The sequence below is a fragment of the Rattus rattus genome, chromosome 4 (assembly GCF_011064425.1).
Source record: "Rattus rattus isolate New Zealand chromosome 4, Rrattus_CSIRO_v1, whole genome shotgun sequence".
In the NCBI taxonomy this organism is placed as follows: domain Eukaryota; kingdom Metazoa; phylum Chordata; class Mammalia; order Rodentia; family Muridae; genus Rattus; species Rattus rattus.
Window position 1 is genome coordinate 131,365,644 of NC_046157.1, and position 21,613 is coordinate 131,387,256.

The 21,613-nt window shown below is 42.6% G+C and overlaps 1 protein-coding gene across 7 annotated transcripts in view; it reads right to left on the reverse strand.

The window, feature by feature from the left end:
- Satb2 (SATB homeobox 2) overlaps positions 1 to 21,613 on the reverse strand; it is a 183,838-nt gene that overhangs the window by 134,917 nt on the left and 27,308 nt on the right. For all 7 annotated transcript variants that reach the window (XM_032901124.1, XM_032901126.1, XM_032901123.1 and 4 more), the window contains one exon: positions 18,361 to 18,537. In XM_032901124.1, the coding sequence (XP_032757015.1) occupies positions 18,361 to 18,537 (177 nt within the window). The remainder of the gene's footprint in view (positions 1 to 18,360; positions 18,538 to 21,613) is intronic.

Here is a 21,613-nt window from a genome sequence, read left to right on the forward strand (position 1 = left end):
AAATACTCAGAAAAGTAAAATTAGAACCACTGGACCCAAAAAAGAGAGAACAGGGCTTGGCAGTAACATGACTTTACAGAAGAACATTACGTTCTATTTCCATGTACTCCAGTTATTTTCATATAGGTATGGCTCTATTATACCAAAATAGATTCTTTTTGTCTAAGATCTGGTGAATTATATTTTGTGGGAAATGGAACAATTTTCTAAGTACATAGATTCTGAAACTACCTTATGTACAATTCTACAACTGCATAATTATTAAACAGAGGACTAGTCACTAATAATTATATTTGACTTTGAGGTACACCATGCAATTTTTGATACAGATTTACCTTCATAATTATACTTTCCTTAAAGTATTATTAGCTTTCCGATGATGATTCTAATATTAGAATAAGCACACACCAAAACAGAGGTTGGAACCACACACCTACTGACTGGCAGGGGACAGTTCTATTTCACATGCTGGTTTCCAATGTGTAAATCATGCTTAGATTTTTTTTTTTAATTTTGTTTAGTTTTTAAGAAGAGAATATTTCTCCAAAAGGGGGTAGGGGGAAGGGAATGAAGGAACAAGAAGAGTTTAAATAGGGTTGGGAAGGAAACAGTGAAAAGAGAAGGTGACTGGAGGGTATAATCAATAAATAGATATTAAAACTACTACTTTTGAGCATGGTCCCATTTGATTCCTGACCTCTGTACATACAAGCTAATCACTTACGCCGTAACAGCTGAATCGACCAGAGCACAAGCCAGTCTCCATCGGCTTCAGCTCTTCCGCTGTCTCATTTTGAGTCATGATCATTTAGTTCACAACCAAGGTCCCAAAGAGCACGTGCTGGGTGGCAGGCAGCGCTGACTCCTGTGAAATGCCTCAGGAGAAGCCATGGAAGGATGGTGCCAGGGTGCAGAGGCAATGAGTTCAGTTCTCATGGCATTTGATTGAGTTCTCCAGGGTACACACACCTGCTGGCATGTGTTTCCAGAGGAAGTCATTCACACAGTCTGTTTCTTGATATCTCCCCTGTTCTACATGCCAGAGCCATCCAGGCAGTCCCACAAGCAGAACCATTTGAGGAAAGAAAAGGGGTGCACAGCTTAAACGTCTTCCCTGCACTGAGCACGTAGATGACTTGAGGAGGAAGCTTTAGGACAGTGCCAGCCGACAAAATACTTTAAGTGCCTTAAAAGGGGGAAGGACAAGAATGTGATACAGAGTGGTTCTTCCAAACAAAATAAAAAGCCTTCTTTTTGAGTTACTGGAATCCTAGAACGGGATATCACTAACGTTTAAAAGACAGAAGTGTCCCTATGCCTTCTCTTCTTAGAGCACAAGAAAACAAACAGATCAAGAAAATATTATTGGTAATTCACATGCAGTATGTCAAATTAAGGGACTGCATGAATTGTTGAGAGAAATGAATAGATTTATCTGGCTTCTGTACTCTACAGCAATGATAACAATCGATTTTTTTGGTGGTGGTGGTGGTGGTGGGGGGGGTGGTGGTGTGTGTGTGTGTGTGTGTGTGTGTGTGTGTGTATAACATCAAGATTAGGTGTCGATCGCTCTACATCTTGTTTTCTGAGACAATCTCTTTCTGAAGCTCACCAGTTTGCCTGGACCTGCCAACCAGCAAACCCCAGGAATCCTCCTGTCTCCACTTCCCAGTGCTGGGATTCCAGGTTCTTTATGCAGCTACTGGGGATCAAACCCCAGTCTGCATGTTTGTACAGCAGACACTCTACTAACTAAGCCACCTCCCTAGCCCTGGCAGTAACAATATTATCGTTGTTATCACTGTGGGGAGGAATACACGTGAGTGTGGGTGAACATGCTATGGTACATGTACGGAGATCAGTTCTCTCTTTACATGGGTTCCCAGGAATCACACTCAAGTCACTAGGCCTGCATGGTCTTCTGAGCATGGTCACTGGCAAAAGGGATCTGAACAGCAGCTCCACCCACCCCTTCTGTGGGTCAAGGACTTGGTAAAGTGCTTCACACTATTTACTTCACTTAACCAAACAACCTTATGGAGGAAGATTTGTTAGTACCGCTCTACTATTATTATTATTATTATTATTATTATTATTATTATTATTATTATTATTATTGTATGATTTAATTGTTTATGTATATGAATACAAGTGCTCTATTTGCATGTATGTCTATGTGACAGAAGAGAGCATCAGATCCCATTCTAGATGGTTGTGAGCCATCATGTGGTTCCTAGGAATTGAACTCAGGACCTCTGGAAGAACAGCCAGTTCTCTTAACCGCTGAGCCAACTCTCCAGCCCTTGTTAATGCTCTTTTGATTTAATGGTAGCAACTGTAATTATTGCTTATTTTGATTTTTAAATTTTATTTAATCTGTTTTTCACAGTCCAGATTTTATCCCCTTCCTGGTCCACCCTCTGACTGTTCCACATCCCATACCTCTTCTCTCTGTCTCCATGAGAATGTCCTCACTCCCCGAGACCTCACTACTCCCTGGGGCCTCCAGTCTCTTGAGTGTTACGTGCATCTTCTCTGACTGAACCTAGATGGCAGTCCTCTGCTGTGTATGTGTTGGGGGCCTCATCTCAGCTGGTGTATGCTGTGTGGTTGGTGGCCCAGTGTCTGAGAGATCTCGGGGGTCCAGGTTAATTGAGACGGCTGGTCCTCCTACAGGGTCGCCCTCCTCCTCAGCTTCCTCCAGCTTTCCCCTAATTCAACCACAGGTGTCACCAGCTTCTGTCCATTGGTTGGGCATAAATATCTGCATCTGACTCTTTCAGCTGCTTCTTGGGTCTTCCAGAGGGCAGTCATGATAGGTCCCTTTTTGTGAGTGTCCATAGTTTTAGTAATGGTGTCAGACCTTGGGGCCTCCCCTTCAGTTGGATCTCAATTTTCTCTTAATAGATGAAGAAGCTGGAGTCACAGAGTAGGAAATCCCTGATTACTGTCCAGTGGTTATAAGTAGAGGACCCAGCAGCACCTAACAGTCATGAGGTTCTCACTGTCCTTGTTGTACAGAGGGAGAGACACATACTCCCCATGTCACCCCTGGCCAGGCCACACTGTCAGCTGCCATGTGACAGGGCAACAGCACAGTGACAGAGCCATCACACTCTCCAGGAGCAAATCCTATCAGTTTCTCAGAGACGGGAGCCGGCTGACCACTTAAGTGTTCCTGCTCACTATCTTATGAGCAAATGTGTTTCCAAACTAATGTAGAATGATCAATTTATTGGAAACCTTTGCTTTTGAATCTCCCTAATTTACTACTACAGTCACATCATTTTATACAATATTTATTTCCTTTTAAATTTGATTTAACCTAATATTTTAAATATCAGTCACTTTTATCCAACTTTCAAACACATAGTAGGGAATGTACATAGAAGAAAAAGAGGATCACAAGGCACATAATGTGATTCTTAGTGCGGGAATAATGTTTCCTGTGTGTCTGATCCTGCCATGTTAGATATGGGTACAAAAGAGATCGAGGTCTATCACGGGGTCTCTTATCCCATCCCTGCACATTACCAATCAGGTGGCTCACAGGAAGTGACAGGCTATCACAGTACACAGCCAAACCCACACTGATCACTGGGCCTATTGACCTCTCCACACAGAAGATGGCTCTCTCGTTTGTCCAGAACTGCAAATGCCACACACGGAACCATTCATGGCACTTTTAAAATTCAGGATAAACAAATGACCTGGGTCAACTTGGGAACATGGGTTCTTTGAAAATTGCTTTAACTTATAATACCTCCATTTTGCAATTTTTATCCACCACAGAAAACTAGAACACATGATGTTTTCAGTCTAATGGGAAGAATAAAAATATTCTTGCTTATTTTCACTGTGAATAAACTCTCCTGCAGAAGAAAGTCAACACATGCCTTTCAGGAAACTATCCAAAGCATTGAGAGATAATGTTCTATCTGACACCCCAAACCCTGAAAATGGCCACCACGCTGCAGAATAAAACACCTTATTTCTGAGGAGAAAGTTTATGCCAAAGGTCAACTAGAAAGACGTATCTTCATGCTATGATTTCAGAAGTTCCACCTGGGCTTTGCTTGCCAGCGCGTTTTAGAAGAAAATAATTGAGCATATGGTTATAAATCACCTCGAGATGTCCACGCAGAGACAGCGCCGCCTGGAAACAGGTCGCGTCTTATGGTAACGCATTCGGCGGCTCCCCCTGCACAAGCAGCACTTGTAATGAAAACACAGCCATATATCTTGATTTGTCAGAGAACAAATCAGTTTTATCTGTTCATTTTGTGCTTTAGTGTCATAGGTATTTTAGAAAACATAATTTATAATTCTTCATGCAATTATATGTGAAATTAAATCATCTTCCTTCTCCAGAAGCGTCAAAATATTTCAGATTAAGTAGAATGCATTCATAATGTCTTTCAAATTCTCTTCCTGTTTCCCTTCCTCCCATTCTACACCCTGACAAAAAAAAATGAATAAAGGGAAAAGGGGAGAAATATTTAGCATTTTAATGAATGACTCTAGTTATATGAGAGACTTTATAGCAGCTTTTATTGGTTTTATTTTGGTTTGCTTTCTGGAAATGGGTTCTTGCATTATATAACCCAGGACGCCCTCAACGCTGCAGCTATTCTCCTGCCTCAGCTTCCCGTGTGCTGGGATGAGAGGCATGCACCCTCATGCCCAGCGGATACTATTAATTCACTATTACAATAATGCCTTAACCATGCCATAGTTGGGGAAGAGTGTCAGTGTCTAGCCATTGCCTCATTTGGGCACTGACTCCATTGCTTATTTGCAATGTACCCTGGGGCATGTCATTTAACCTCCCTCTGCCTCGGTTGTCTCATGGTTGTCTCAGCTACAAGATGAGGACAATCAGACCACACAGGATTTGTATGCAGTGAATAAGTTAACCTATGGAACACACTTAGATATACAACAAGCTCTGCCTGCTTGCTCGTATCCTAACTGGCAGCAGCGCACACACCACTCTTTATCAAAGGATAAGATAATACACAAGAGCCCACTAAACCTATATCTTTATGGCTCCTCAGAAGGCAGCCAACAGAGCAGAAGAGAAAAACACACTTAAGGGGCGTGGTTAAGTGATAAGCTGGTTACTTAAGTAGACTTCTAGGCAATACAGGCAACTCGCCCATGGGAGTCCAAGCTCACACTCTCATCACACTCATCACACTCATCAGTGCATCTTCCTTTCGATGACCTGAGAAGCCCATGTCCATGCTTTGGGTGTGTCTCCTTCGGAGCACCTGTCTTTTTGAGCGCGCATGCTTGAGCTTATGTTAAAGCATTCTTATTGAACTCAACTCTGCAGTGAGGGTCTCTTATTTCAAATGGGAGGACAACACCTGCACAGAAACCTAGTGCCCTAAGGACCACACAGTTGGCCTAATCTCTTACTTTCCTTGGTTAAGGGTTATTTGCCATGAGTTCAGACAAGTTCATGGTCTTGTCACCAGTCACCACAGGAAATGTCCTCCATTAGCTAGAGAAGGGTTTTTATTTTTTTTTTTTTATTTTACCTCAACTGCATGTGTTTATTTTTTTCAACTGTGCTAATTTAAATTGCAAGAAGGTACATTTAAATATCTACCAGAGTTAGAAGAGACACAGTAGCAAATCATACCTTAACATGTTACACAGAAATCTCCAATTACATATTCAAGATAGAACACTGGTTTAACACTTCTTTTGTATAAATTAGTATTTTGGGCTACATGGAACCCATTTTAATGGATAATTTGAATTATATAAAAATACTGACTAACCCTTGTTATGTCTATTCAAAAAACTCAACTAATCTCTCTCTCTCTCCAGGAGCCACCAACATAGTCACAAACGAAGAAACTATTCTCTATTCTCTATGGGTAAGGTCAGCTCTTGTAATGACTTGAATAACTGCAGGAAAGAAGGCCCCAGGGGTAACCAGTAGGATACCAGCCTGGAACACCATTAGGAGAGACTTAGGATATGGGGAATAATACTAAGTAGCCCAGGCTGCCCTTGACTCAAAATACTTCTGCCACACCATAACCTCCGAAGTGTTGAGATTATAGGTAGGCACTGTCATGCTCAACTTCTAGTACACAGAATTATAACCAGACCCACGTCAAAACTGCTAAGATTGTGGGGCTGAAGCCAAACCCATGTTAGAACTATAAAATACTGAGGAGAAACTGAGCAAGACGTCCATCTCGTCTCCATGCCCACTGGGTCCTAAAGTCCACTATAAATGATCACAAAGAGTCCAGCAAAGGAGGGTGCATCCCTGACTTGCCTGACAAATTCCCTACCTGCAACTTCGGGCTGTCTATAGCCACTCCAAACATGAGGAAAATGCTCCCTCCCTCGGAGAGTCCCCCATGACACGTTCAGAAAATCCCCATCCTCCTGCACACAGCAAAACCAGAAGCTAACAGACAGACTGTCATCAGCTATTAATCCCTGGGCCAAGGGACATCTTAACACAGGACTGTCATTGTGAAACTCATAAGCACTCAGTCACTAGCCCACACAATGATGTGTATGTGCTTTTTAAAGAGGAAAAAGCCCAACATGCGGGTAACAGCGAGATTGCTACAAAAACAAAGTATGTAAGCAATTAGCTGAAGCTTCTTGAACGGCACAATGTTTTTATACCCTTCTTCCATGTTTAAAACATAGGAAAGAGAAAAGGAAGGGGAAAAAGAAAAGAAAACCCACAAACACAAAATTTAACTCTTTACATGCCATCAGGCAGGGGTGAAGGGAAAGCAGCCTAAAATGGGGATGGGGTTGAACAACTGGCCTTTCACCTCCAACAATTCAAATGACATGAAGTGCATTTTCAAGGAACAACTGTATTCTCATACAGTTGTTGGGACAAACCTGATTATCCAGCGCGGGCTGTACACAGCTCTGAACTTAGGACTTTTGAAGTTAAAATTGCTCCTACTGAACAAACCACAGAAAGGAAGACAAATGAAACAAAGGTTCCCTGTTTTCTTTGAAGATCAGAGCTTCACTGTTGTGTGATACCAGAAGCAGTAATAAAGCTGGGATATGGAAGCTGTGATATTACAGTGGTCACAGGTGAGAACTGTGTAGAAACAGAACCAAGGGGAGCAGCCCAATCATCCCTTAGTACTTCGTCCACAGAGATTTGTGTTCTCTTTCTACTTTCTAATTTCTCACTTTTCTATAATTAATGAACATTAATTATGAGAGAGAAGAGGAATTTTAAAACCTTGTGCTTTTTTTATAAGGTGTTTAGACATATACAAAACTAGAGACAAATAAAACGGTTTTTATCAAGGGCTATTTCAGCAGGCAATGAGATGATACTGTGGTTTTTTTTCCTTTGAGTTTGTTTGTGTCCCTGATTGAGAGATGGGGCCACCCACCCACCACAAAAATATTAATGCAGACTTCTTCCTAAATGCAGGGATAAAGAGTGGAGCAGAGACTGAAGGAAAGGCCATCCAGAGACTGCCCCACCTAGGGAATACATCTCATCTGCAGATACCAAACCCAGACACTATTGCTGATGCCAAGAAGTGCTCACTGACAGGAGCCCAGTATAGCTGTCCCCTGAGAGGCTATGCCAGAGCCTGACTAATACAGAGGTAGATGCTCGTAGCCAAACAGCAGACTGAGCTCTGGGACCCCAGTGGAGGAGTTAGAGAAAGGCCTGAGGGAGCTGAAGGGGTTTGCAACCCCATAGGAAGAACGAAAATATCAACCAACCAGACCCTCCCCCCAAAGCTCCCAGAGACTAAACCACCAACCAAAGAGTACACATGGGAGGACCCATGGCTCCAACTGCATATATAGCAGAGGATGGCCTTATCAGACATCACTGGGAGGGAAGCCCCTTGGTCCAGTGGAGGCTAAATGACCCAGGGTAGGGGAATGCTAGGGCACTGAGGCAGAAGTGGGTGGGCAGGTGGGGAAGCACCCTCATAGAGGGAGAAGTGAGGGGATGGGGGTTTGCAGAGGGGAACTGGTAAGGGGGCTAACATTTGAAATGTAAATAAATAAAATAACTAATAAAAAATGAAAAGGGGGGTTAAAAAGTAGAATCTAGCCTGGAAACCCAGCTTGGGAGACTAAGGCAGCAAGATTGCAAATATGAGGCTAGCCTGGGCTACAGAGTGACTCTATCTGAAATGAAAAACAAAACAAAACAAAAACTAACCTGACAATCTGTAACTGGAATAAGATCATGATGGTAGATGGCACACATTCTCAAGAGGCAGTGCTCAGTGCTGGTCTATTTCCCCCTTTGAGACTCATTCATCAGAGGTGCAATGTGCATGACACAATCTAAAGTGTGCAGTTGCTATGAGGACTAGGTAAGTTAATACACAGTAAAGAGTTCTGTGGTACCCACTACAGAAGAAGCTCTCAGTAAGTAACATTATAAGAAAGACACTGCTGAGGTTGTAGCTCAGCAGATAAGAGTGCTTGCTATGAAAACGACCTGGGCTCTAACTCCTAGCACCTCTGTCAATAGCCAGGCTTGGCTATGTATGTTGGTAACCCCAGTATTGAGAGTAGCAGAGACAGGAAGACTTCTGGGCCTTGCTGCCACCAGTTAAGTTCTGAGCTACTAAAAGACCAAAACATAGACACACACACACACATTACACACTCACATACTACACACACACACACACACTATACACACCATACACTCACACACTACACACACATGTATGTGTATATATATGTATAATATACATATATATTACTAACAAGCCTTATTATGTTAATGTTCTCATAAGAACTAAGCCATCTAACAGTGCAAGATTTAGCTGATTTCCAACAGGAGTTAGCCCACATAGGTAACAGATTTTATTCAGAAAAAAGAATTTTAATCTTTGCGTTGCCCATATCACTTTATTTTTAGCCCTCAAAACCTACTTAAAACTTGCAATTTTGTACTGGTTAAGTACTTTGTCCCCAGAAGCCAAAGTCTGAACTCCAGATGGGGAGCATGGACTCCTCCAACCTTGTACCACACAAGGAATTCTTTACTATCCTCCCAATGCAGAGCCCAGGACAGGGGCCTTCCATATCTGCACCTTGGCTGGCTAACTCAGAACAGGATCATGTGCATAACAAAGACTAACAGTTAAGTGAAAGTGAGAGCCTGCTAGAGGAGCAGAGACCCAAGACAAGCCCTCCCAAGCGAGCTTGTTCGGTTTTCTCTCCACTAACTTAAAACAGTGATCAGAAAGCTAAGGGTCTTAAAGTGTTTCTTTACAAATAATTCTGGTATGTCTCTCCCCTTGCAGATTATGTAAAAACTGTCCCCCTGAAGTGAAGTCTCTCTAGCCCCTTATAAAATATCTTCCCGAGATGCACATTCTGAATTGCTATTCATCATCTGGGCTGTGGTGCATACATTCTCAAGAACTGGAAGTTGGTCGGCCTGGGTATGGCTGGAGCAGGAGCAGACTTCCCTCTACAAAGGGCTCACTTGCTGGCATGGTTTTTTGTTTATTTGTTTTTGTTTTTGAAGTAGGAGATTACGAGGCAGAATTTGTAAATGGGCAATGTGGCAGCACCACCGAGGGCGTAGGTCTGAAGTGCGCTGTAAGCTCTATCCCGCTCCCGGCTTTACAGACGACATAAGGAACATGTCAGAAGCAGCTCTCCGCCAAGCTGGAGCTGGGAGGAAGGGGACTTTGGCACCGTCTGATTTGCATATAGGCTGCAATAACTTCTCCCAACCTGAGTAAAGAGCTTGGAAAATGGCAGTTCTGTCTTGCCTGATATTTCATCAAACCAGAGGAAAGCCTGTGTGTTTCCTCATGTTGACACTCAAATAGTTTCGCCAATTACAGCTTCTCGGGGAAGCAGTGTCACATGTTCTAAAACCCCAGCTTCAGATGCCCCTACCACTCCTTATGTCTCTCGGGTTCCTATGAAACCCAGTCACGGTGCCGGTGTGTGACTAAGCTACCAGCTCACCATGGACTTGTCATCCAACTCTGCAAAGCCTCCAGTGACCCTTTCTTCTGTCACACTGCAGAGCTGCCCAAAGCAAGGGACAAGTCACACCTTCCTGATACTACATGGATGAGTGAACAGCAGTGGAACTGAGACCCCAGAATAACACAGAAATGACCAGAAATGCTGGACAAAATATAGATGCAAAACACAGGACGCTGAAGTCTCGCGATCTCACAAAGAGCTGACTGAACCTGGGCTTTCAACATGGCCATCATTTTCCAAAAGAGAAGAAAAAATATGGAGGGAGATTTAAAAAGACATTTTAAGATTATAACATCCAACATGCATATCAAATGCACTCTCCTTAGAGCTGGAAAGCGACGGTGTCCAGTCGGAGCCTGAGCCCTGTACTGGCGGGCAGCGTTAGAGTTAGCCAGGAAGAGGCAGCTCTGTGCAAGCATGTGTGCATGCACCATAGAGTAACGAGCTCCGTGATGGAATCCATGCCGCATCTTGAAGCACGGACAGACCTAGATCCTCAGCGATGCCTCAGTCTTGTACTTACAGTCCATATACGTAAAGACGAGGCTACGCCTTACCACAGAATAAAAATCAAACATAGAATAAATCGTACTAGAATTACCACCAATCTCGAGCTATGTGCGTCCCACTTATAATCCATGATAGCCAGCTACATTCATAAAACACTGGACAGTATACAAGAAGAAGTACTATACAAAATTATAAAGACGAGTGAACGAAGCCGGTCAGCTATTTAATTATTAAATAAAAGCTGTCTGTCTTTGAGGTCAATTTGTTTCACCTGGATCATTTGAGTGTTTCACTCAAGCAGCAGAGCCCAGAAGTCATGTGAGCTGGTCCTGGCTCTCTCCTGCTATGTACCCAAGTTAGCCTTAAATTACAATCCCGCGTGCACGTCCTAAGGTGCGGATTATAAGCACTGGGCTGCCATACCTGGCTGGATTTTTAAAAAAATAGGAACCCTAATGGCAATTGTAAGGTCAGAGGAAAACTCAAGTCACCCCTGCATTTTCTGTCCTTAACAATTTGTTATAGTGACGGGGTCTCATGTATATCAGGCTGGCCTTGATCTCTCTATGTAGATGGATGATGACCCTGGACTTCTGAACATTCCACCGCTAACTCCCAAGTGCTGGGTTACAGGTGGGCAGTGCAAGGAATGAACCCAGGGCTTTGTGCGTGCTAAGCAATCACTCTTCCAAGTGAGCTACACCCTCAGTCCTCAACCCGAGTGGTTTTCACCAAGCACTATCTGCTAAACTGCTAGGCATCTAAGTTAGGTAGAGCCTATCCTACTTTACATGTAGACAATATTTTTATCAGTTGACTTCCACATAAGCCATAATTATATACTTACATATGTAAAATAGCACATATTATGACAAAATAAATAGGGATACAAAGCTATAAATATTTATATTAGATATTTAATCTTAACTATATGGTGGACAAGGATATAAGAAAATATCATTTTCTTCTTGGCATTTACTCACAAGGAGTGTTTCACGTGTGTCGTGTGCATATGAATGCAGAGATGCACACATATGAGAACTCAAGGTTATGAAGCAGGATAGGTCCACACAGCAGGAAGAGCATTAAAAATGTATGACATCCCAGCCAACGTCACTTCTGGGGAGAGCTAAGTTGTGGCTATGGCAATTTGGGGTACCTTTTTCTGTTATTTGGGGGACAGATTTTATTTAAGAAACTCATTTGTTGAAAGTTTGCTCCAAGATCATCTAAATATGGACCATTCTCAATATGCCATCATAAGATTGGTAGACAGTCAAAACCTCTCAGATATGAGCGTAATTAACAAAGGAACATAAGAAACAAAAGTGGAGGAGGAAAAAAAGGAGCAAAGAAATGTCAAAGTTCAAGGCATGGGAGACCTTTCCACTCTGAACCACGTGGTCTTTCAGGTTCTCCCTTTAAAAGGGCATGGATTTCTGAACCTTTATGAGATTATAAATGAGCTCACTAACTGTCCCCTTGAAATTATATTTAAAAAAATTTTAGGGTCAGAGTTTACATTATGTTTAGCCAAAGAGAGAGAAAGAGAGAGAGAGAGAGAGAAAGAGAGAGAGAGAGAAAGACAGAAAGAAAGAACAGACAGACAGATAGACTCTGAATCAAAGCAACAAATGAGAGTTCTAGGATGTCTTTAATGCAAGTGTAAAGAAAACCCGTATAATCAAAAGACTTACTAGAAATATCAAGCATATATTGTTTATAGATACACATGACTCACGATTTAAGCAGCTCAGCACGGGCTCATCAACAGAGTCTGACTACACTCCACTTCTGACTTTTAACAGCTAAACCATGAATGAAACTGACTTCATGATACAGTAGGGAAAAATCCTTTGTGGGTAAAATGTCGTGAAGTACAAAATTCAACAACCATGTCTGAAGCAGTGAGATGGCGGAGCAGGCAAAGGCCACCAAGATAGACAGCCTGAATCCTACACCCAGAGGCCACAAGGTGAAGGAGAAAAATCAATTCCTAAAAGTTGTCCTCTGACCTCATCTATGCACTATGGCATGCACACACAAATAAGTAGATGCAAAAATTAAAATTAAATAAAACACCAAAACCTGCTTTCATCCCTTTAGCACATGCACTGAACTATGGGTCTCACACGGGACTGCGCACCACAGGTCCCTTAGAAGGGAATGGAAGGGTTTCCGGCTCCCCAGATCTACCCACCAAAGCAAGCGAGCGAACACTTTAGGACACACACGTTTCTCCAGACTCAAATGTAAACAGTTCAGGTTCTTCTGTCTATTCTTCCAGATGACTGCTAGTGACTGAATGTCAGCACGAGCCAGTTTATTGCCTGAGACAGAAAGAGCTTAACCACATTAAAAACCAAAGCCAGAGAGGAAGACCCTGAAAATGCTGTAGGGAACTGACAAGTGGCATCTTCCCTTACGAAGCAAAGACTTCAAGGACACTTAATGCCTATGTCCCGCCTTGCCACCTACTTCCAACAACTGACAACAAGGAACTCTCCTTGCAAGTTTTTAAGGAGTAACCACTTAACTAAGCACCAAACATAGATAAATTAAATTAATATTATAATATTAATAAAATAAATAAATTCAATTTAAAAAATAAGTAAATTAGCACCAAACTAACAAATAAATTGTACATATGTTTGTAGTCTCTTGAAATTACTGTGGTACATTTCTGATCTCAGAGGGCCAAAAAATCACCTGAACAGTTCTACATGTATACTTTCTTATGTATAATGGAGCAAATGTAAGCTCACTGAAAATAGCACATTTTCCCTCCATCTCTTTACTTAACATCACTACCTCGTGACAGGCATTAAAGATGGGGAGGTAGCCAGGTGTGGTGGCCCATGCTCTTAATCACATTACTAAAGAGGCAGATAGATCTGAGGTCAAGGTTGGCCAGCCTACTCTACAGAGTGCCAGGACAGCCAGGGTAACACAGACAAATCCTGAGAGAGAGAGAGAGAGAGAGAGAGAGAGAGAGAGAGAGAGAGAGAAATAAATGTATTTATTAACAGTAGGTCAACATTGATAAGAAACATGTTTTATGTATAAATCAGGATTCAGTTTGACCTTAGGGAATTATTTATTTGAAACAACTATGCCCTTTACTTAGTTTTAGAAGTCTGTGGAGTGTGGTTCTGAACAACTGTAATCCCAGTACCTAGAGCCCAAGGCAGAAAGACTCCTGGGAGTTCAAGGCTGGCCCAGAATACAGTGAGATCTTGTCTAAACAAAAAAATAATTCTGTAGTTAAAAAATGAATACATTGTGTAACCAGTGCTTTGAAAAAGTATCTCTACATGATTCTCTTCTTCTTCATGGAAACAAAACCTATACATGGATTTGCATGAGCATGTACACACACACACGCACACACACACACACACACATCATGTATCTGGGAAGTACACTATCCAAAAGCCACCAACACTGCAGGGAGGATATTAGTGAGAGGCGACCTCTAGCCTGACTCTACATCTGCTGAGGCTCACCCCAGGCTCAGAGCCTGCAGGAATGGCAGTGGGCTTCCACCTGTGTCCCAGCGAGAATGGCTGCCCACTCTTTCTCTGCCTCGACTTAAAATGGAAAACACTGGGTGACTGTCCCCCTTCAAAGGGCTGCTGTGCTGACTAAAGGAACCCGGACATACGCATCTCTCAGCAACAATGTCTGATACAGCACTCGCTCAAGTGCTCTGAGCATCATTATGCTGAGAAATTGTTTGCCTCGTTCCCAAAGGTGAAGACAGCATGCTTCTCTCCTAATCTCCCACTGGGAAAGGCAACACAGATGTAGCTGTTTAATATGTGAGTGTCTGAGTTTACAGATAGGAAGAAAGGAACTGCTTAGTATGGAAGTAGCAACTGCCTACTTAGAGAATCTGAGAAGGAAGTGGAATTTTATACTCACTTTCATTCTCATTAGAAGAAACAGAAACCCCACATAATCCTGCACCCACACCGTTTACAGATAATCTACTTTGTCTTTCTTCTCTGCACATATGTGAAATTTTATATAATTGAGGCTACTTGGCACCATGGTTGAGTCATGTAACATTTACTAAATAAAATTTTGTGTGCCATTAAAAATTCATTTCAAATGACTTCAGAAGTGTAATTATTGCAAGATAAATGAAAAACAGTGATTAGCGTTCCCCTTCTGAAGCACACAGTCCTGACAACAAAGGTGACAGGCTAAGAAGGGCTGTCGCTTACCTACTGCTCAGTGTGTGCTTTTAACCAGACAGAAGTACAATTTAGGGGCTGAAGAGATAGCTCAGCAGTTAGGAGCTCCTGCTCCTCTAATCCAGGACCTGGGTTCAGTGCCCCGGCCCCACATGTTGGTCTACAATCCATAGGCCAGATTCCTCTGACTCCTACAGGCACTAAGCTGCATGGGGTGGATGTATGCATGCACAGGCAAAACGCTCCTATGCATAAAATAAAATTTTAATTAAAAATGTATTTTGAGAATTACTGAGGGAAGAGCACTATAGATAAAATGACCATTTGCAAATTAAGTCAGCCAGGCACAGTGGGACATGTCTTGCCATAGCAGCTGTCTCCTCCCAAAACCATCCTGTTGGCCAGTATGACTGTCAGATGACCAGGGACTAAGGAATCTCTGGAGGGTGTGGCAATGTGTGGAAGTTACAGAAAGCCTCATGGGACAAAGCCAAAAGGGCGAAAGGGGAAGAATTAAAAAAAAATGGCAAGTTTAAGATGAGGGGAAGGGGGCTCTGACGATCCCCCACAACCCTCTCTTCAATTACTCTAAGACCTCTGCAGAGACATGGGCGTACAGCATATCAGCCGGGCAGGTGTGAGCACTGCTCGATAGACCTCCGTCTACCAACTCGGCTTTACATATGTTTAATAGCAGATCAGATGAACCCTGCAGCTCATTGAGAGTCACAGTTAGCGGTGTGTTGGTGAATGGAAACTATAAGTCAGCTAGAAACATAGTTCCCATGATTTATGACAGTGTCTGGTGCCTTTTTCTCTAGTGCCAATATTCAGCATTTAAATAAATATTTTGCAAACGTGGGCTGGGGAATCCCTGGACTCTGTTTCACTAGAATTTCTATTACCCTTTAGAAACAAATAAGTAAAAATCTTTGCAGCTCACCTGGAGGGAATACCCTCTCAGAGAAAGAAATTGACAATCTCGTGCTTACAGAAGCATGGGTAAAGCCCTGATTGGAACTTGATGGGTACGGCACTGACTGTGAGCATCTTTCCAAAATCACCCTGCAAACATATTTGCACTCTTACTGCTCTTCTAAGGCAATCACTGGGAACCTTCTCTGGTCACGTCAAAATGAAAAATCCTTTTCCAAGAGCACCATTTTAACCCACTATCCTTTCAGCTCAGGTGTCCCTCACACTTCCAGTACAGGAAGAGAAAACTCAGGGACACTGAAGCAGCCTCTTTTTCAGTGGATTGGCCAGAACGGTCCCTTGACTTGGGACGTTGGGAAAATTACAAAAGCAGAGGTTGGGGGTGGGGGGAATAAAACAGAAACTACATACATAAAGCCTTCTCCTACATCACAAGACACGTGTTCACTCCTATCTCCTCTACTAGACTGGCTGTGCTGTGTGTCCAAGTCATGGACAACCCGACTCCTCCAGCCACTCAAGTTGTGCTAAGTAGGTAGCAGGCTGCATGCTCCGCCCCCCCTCCTCCCAGTGACAACCGAGACATCCTCTCAGAGAAATGAATAATCCTGTTTTTCCATCTACCCTAAACATCTTCCAACCAGCTGAATGACAAGAAACATCTAATATATTTATTCCAAAAATGTTATTCGAGATTTTCCACTTGGCCAAAATAGAGTATTTAACCTTCTAGTCACCAGAATGACAAAGAACTAATCTTTTAAAACTATAAACAATTCTAAGTTTTCCCATTTATTCAAAACAGGTCATCAGCATAAGAAAAAATAAGCAAACTGATATTGTTTGTAAATCTGTAATGTAATAAACCTTCTTTTTGCCACAAAATAATCTAGACAGTATTTTTTTGATGAGTTGGTTCTACTGAAACAAATACATATATGTGTGTGTATGAGTGTATGTATGTATGAATTATTATTTTTTAAGCTTAGTTTTCAGAAACTTTAAGCAAGCAAATAGTTACTTTGCCTCCACCCCCCTTATGCTCTAGAGCAGACAACAGTCACCGCTTGCTTGCCCGGCTCATCTTGGTGAGCGGAGCTCTCAGTTCACATCACTGAGAGTCAGTGGGGCTCCCTGGTGTAGATTTCCTGAGAGTCCCTTCCTCAGCTCGTGCCAAGAATCAAATCTTGGCCACTTAGTGCTCCGTGTTCCACATGTGATCTCGTGATGTACGGAGCAGTCATGCTAACTGAGATAGATAGCCCTGTCAAACAGGAAGCTCGCATGCCAGGATGCAAGGCACAGGATACAGCGACCTTTACATTCGAAGGAAAAGATCCCTAAAGCGGCATCAAAGTTTCCAGGGACTGGCCAACAGTTCTTTTAATTCATTTGGACACATGACGTGAAATAAAAGCAGTGGTATCCAATATGCAATTTGTTGGGGATCGAATTCTGAATCCCCTCACACAGAAAGAAAGTTTTTGAGGGAAAGAAGGAAACCACCCTTCATTGCACTGCTGTGAAAGCAGCGGGCTCCACAGTGCACTTGCTGTCCCTGCACCCAGCCTGGCCGAGGGCAGGATGCTGCACTGAGACGCATAGGACATGGATGGAGGTACACTCACCTGGGAAAATATGCCTGACCACCCTGGTAGAAGCACTCTATAATTTAAACAAAGTGACCTTTTAAAAAGCACCAATGTGCCTCTAGAATCAGAGGGAAGAGCTTGAACGTCTGAGTCCTGCATCGCAGGCTTCTGCGCGTGTAGCTCTATAAACATCTGATCTCCCCTTGTTATCGTATCAGAGCCCACTGAAGCCAGTGGATCTCTCTTAAGAATGACGTGAAGCCAGACTCAAGACACTGCAAGAAATCTTGGGATTCTCACAGCAATGTTAAGTAAAAATGATGATCAGAAATCAGCACATAAAGTGAGATGCTATGAATTGCTCACCTTTAGTTAGAACTATTACCATCAACTACGTGATTCTGTCATGTCATCCGGAAAACAAGGACAATAATTCTACTGCTCAAGTTTTTTTTCCCCATTATTCAAGGTTCGAGGAATAATGTTATTATTTGTTTTGCTGCATCTTTTGGCATAACAGAACAATGGACTGTGCTTCAGAAAGAAACAAGAGAAGCTCACATAAGCTCCCTGAGATTATCAATATAATAATGCAACTTTAGTGGTTAATTCAATAGGTAAAAATGAGTGATTACGAAGAAACTGATTTTTTTTTTGATGAATGGACCACATCAAAACTGTACAACAGTTTATAAAGGTACAAAAGCATAAGATGCAGCTATGTCCCCTGTTTAATTCTGGTACACTGCAGAAGCCACGGGCCCAAGGCAGGAAACAAGTACATTCCATATGCTTAGAAATCATATATTAACGTTTGGATAAGTCCGGGGGCAAATATCTAAGCACTGAGCCCGAAAACACCAATTTGCTGACTTAGCAAAAACGACAGAATTACAAATGTAAAAACATCATGATGATTGCTTTAAAATACAAGTCAGTATGGGTGGCCTTCGGGATACTGGACAAATATTTCACGGAGCAAGAAAAGAAGACCCTGCACGCTTTCTGAGGCCTGCTGTCAGGTGCAGCATCCAACCATTGTTTTGCAGCACTTTTTGGAAAAACCCATCCTTGCTCAGACCACACCGAAGGCTAGGAAGGAAGGAGAGGAGGGGTACCTTGGGCCTGAGCTGCAGAGCTGTGGGAATAGCCCAGGGCCAGGAGCGCCGTCTCCACCAGCTGGCTAAAAAGCACGTCTTTTCGCACCAAGACGAACTCGGCATGCTCTTCTCTGTTGTCGTACTCAAGAGAGCCATCCAACTGCTCCACCACACAGAAGACCGGAATCATCAGACCTAGGAGGACACAATCCGACAGCAGAACGTGGGGTTACAAGGCAATCGGAGCCACGGGATGAGAAGGGGCGGTTCTCAAAGTTAGCTCGCTAGGATGGCACACAGTTCAGGATGGACAGTGTGAGGGTTATGGGCCCCGTGGAAGGCTTCGGGTGAGGAGAGCGGATCTGCTCTATGACTGTCCTGTTATAGCAGCATTGCTGAGGACAGGGGCAAAGACCTCAAACTCCAGTGATTAAAGGTCAGCTACACTCAGGTGTCTTAGCCCATGGCCCAGGTCGAGGTGACCTTAGGACTTTAATGTCCGCTGTCTCATCACTAGTGTTTTCAGGCCATCTCTGGTTTTGTCCAGAAATGTACTTCCATGTGGCTAGGCTATAGCACCCAGTAGGAAGGCATGTTGGACTCCCAGGCCTGAGAGGCTATGTGAGGGTATACAGGAAAGTCAACAGGAATTCAAAAGCACTCCTCTTCTAGGATTCTTTTTTTAATCTCAGTAAACAATCCAACAAGCTAGCTTGAAAAAAGTACGGATCACGAAAATCTCAAATAATTTTGAACTAATATGAAACATACAGCTAAGTGCAAACTTCACCTCCTTGGAATTACTTTATACATGAACATGAGTTAGCCCTGGACAGAATACTTTTCAGTGTTTGCAGATAAAATAAATAAATAAACTGCCCTAAAGAATAAAGCAAATTAGTCTATTTGAAAAATCTGTTGAAATCTGTTGTCACTGAAATATTTCTCTGCTTTGTATCAAAGTGTGAAAAGCTTAAAAAATGTTTAATTCACCAAACAGTTTTTAAACTTTTTTTTTTATTTTTTTAGAAAAAGTCACACAGGCATTTAAATCTAAACATAGCGAGACAAAAGAAGATCAAAGATCTACCAATGGACAAGTGATAAACATGGACTCAACTCTGCGTAATTCACACAAATTAGTACGCTGTGGAATGAGGGTCTGCTCTGGGTCTTTTCTTTGTGCAGAGTGGGGGTGGGAAGAGTGTGGTGGCCTTCGTACAGGCACTCCATAATGAAAACAAGATCTCTATACCATGACTGGGGATTGGCCCAATGCACAGATGTAAGGAAGGCTTGCAGCAGCTCTCCCTGCTCTGACCCCAGACGCCTCCTGACTCACTGCGATCTGGAAGGCACAGGCGAAAAGCCAGCTCTCTGCAGACTCCTGAGCCATAGATTCAGGGTTTTGTTCTGAAGATAATACAATGGCACAACTGGTTCCCATGTGCTAATTATTATTATTAAAGATAATAAGTATTGGGTATAATTATTAAATATCATTATTATTAAAAATAATAATACTCATTAAGAATTGTTATCATTAAAGATCTTGGTAATTATTATTAAGCCAGAGCTACAGCCCAACACGTCTCACCACACCGCACTTGGGACAACCCTTGACTCCATCGTTGCTCCCCACAGAAACTCATCCATAGTACGGATTCGTGGAAAATGCAAGGTAGCAGTGAGGCAAGCCAAATCTTAGGCAAAGAAGGTGACTTAGTGTAGGGCTTCAGTGCTGTTTTCCTTGGTTACCGTCCCTAGTCTATGAAGTATTTATTATTTATTTGTTTGTGGGAGACTATCCCCAAATATATTTAAGATACATAATGAATAATACAAATTAGATGTTTCTCACACTATCTTCCCACACTCATTTGTATAGCATTTATTGAGTGTACCTACTATGTGTCAAGTATCACCCATCACTCCATAGATACAGGTAAGAACAAGTCTGCTATGGCTTCTGCCCACACCGTAGCTGGAAGCATTGTAAAACCTTCCTGAGCAAGCATAATGTCATTTTATACAACCCATCCAGGAGAGCCCTTCCCGGCAGGGAATAGCCCCATTTAGACCTTTTAACTCTTACATACTGGTATATGATCTTTGTCAAAGGAAGCAGGCTCATTGCTACCTCTAGTGATTTAAGCATATGCTCACACACAGCCACACAGCCCGTAGTGCCACAAGCTGCCTCACCACTAATACCTGTGTCTACAGAGGTTTCAGTGCTGAAAATCCATGTGCCGTTCCTAATGTCAACATGTACATGACACACATCTGGGGAGCACAGATAAGGCCTTCGAGTGAATCTAGCTGCTCTATAAGCTAGCATTCACCCATGACTAAGTGAGTCTGGGACTGGCTGAAAAGGTCCGAGTAATTTGAAAGTAACATTACAACCAGTTAAATACAAAATACAACATAAAATCTGAGGCATCCGTAATATGTCCTATAACTCTCAAAATAGGAAAACTATTTCCTAAACATTTGAGTTTGTGACTGAGGGGGGCAACCATTGGCCAGCATAACAGCAGTGCTTCCTTCTAGCCAAAAGCAACTGCCAATCCCCTCACGCCTATCACCTACCTAAAATATAAGATGGCTCAGGGGATGAGTACTTGCTGTAAGAACAAAGGCCAGAGGTCAGATACCCAGCACAACAGTAAGCCATAGACCGTGGCACATGTGTCTGACTGCAGGGAGGGGGCCAGGAAACAGGAAGCCCTGGGCTCACTAGTCAGTCAGCTTAGTCAAAACAGTAAGCTCCTGGCTCAATAGGATACCCTGCTTCAAACAGTAAGGTGGGAAACGACAGAGAAACACCCACTATGCATGCACACACACACACACACACACACGTACCACACACTGGAGCACACACACACACACACACACAGGCTCACAGACTCAAACACACAGACAGATAACATAGATAACATAAAAGGTCGTATTCCATCCTTAGAAAAATTAATCCTTTTACTAGTACTTGATTGATTCAACAATTATGGTCTTACCATAGGATTCAATTCTTACCAGAAAAAAAAAAAAAAAAAAGATAAGAAAAACTGATACAATTACCAATGGAAGTGATAAAATAAGCAAAAAAAATAGGCAATTGGTGTAACTGAAGTGAAAACTAAGGCCTGGGACTCAGAAGCCTTTGAGAGCAGGTCTTCCTGGGGAAGCACACAAAGGGCAAGAAGGAATGTGCACCTCACAAAGAAGTAACTCCTCAGCGGGTCCCACTGCTGTCCTCAGGCAA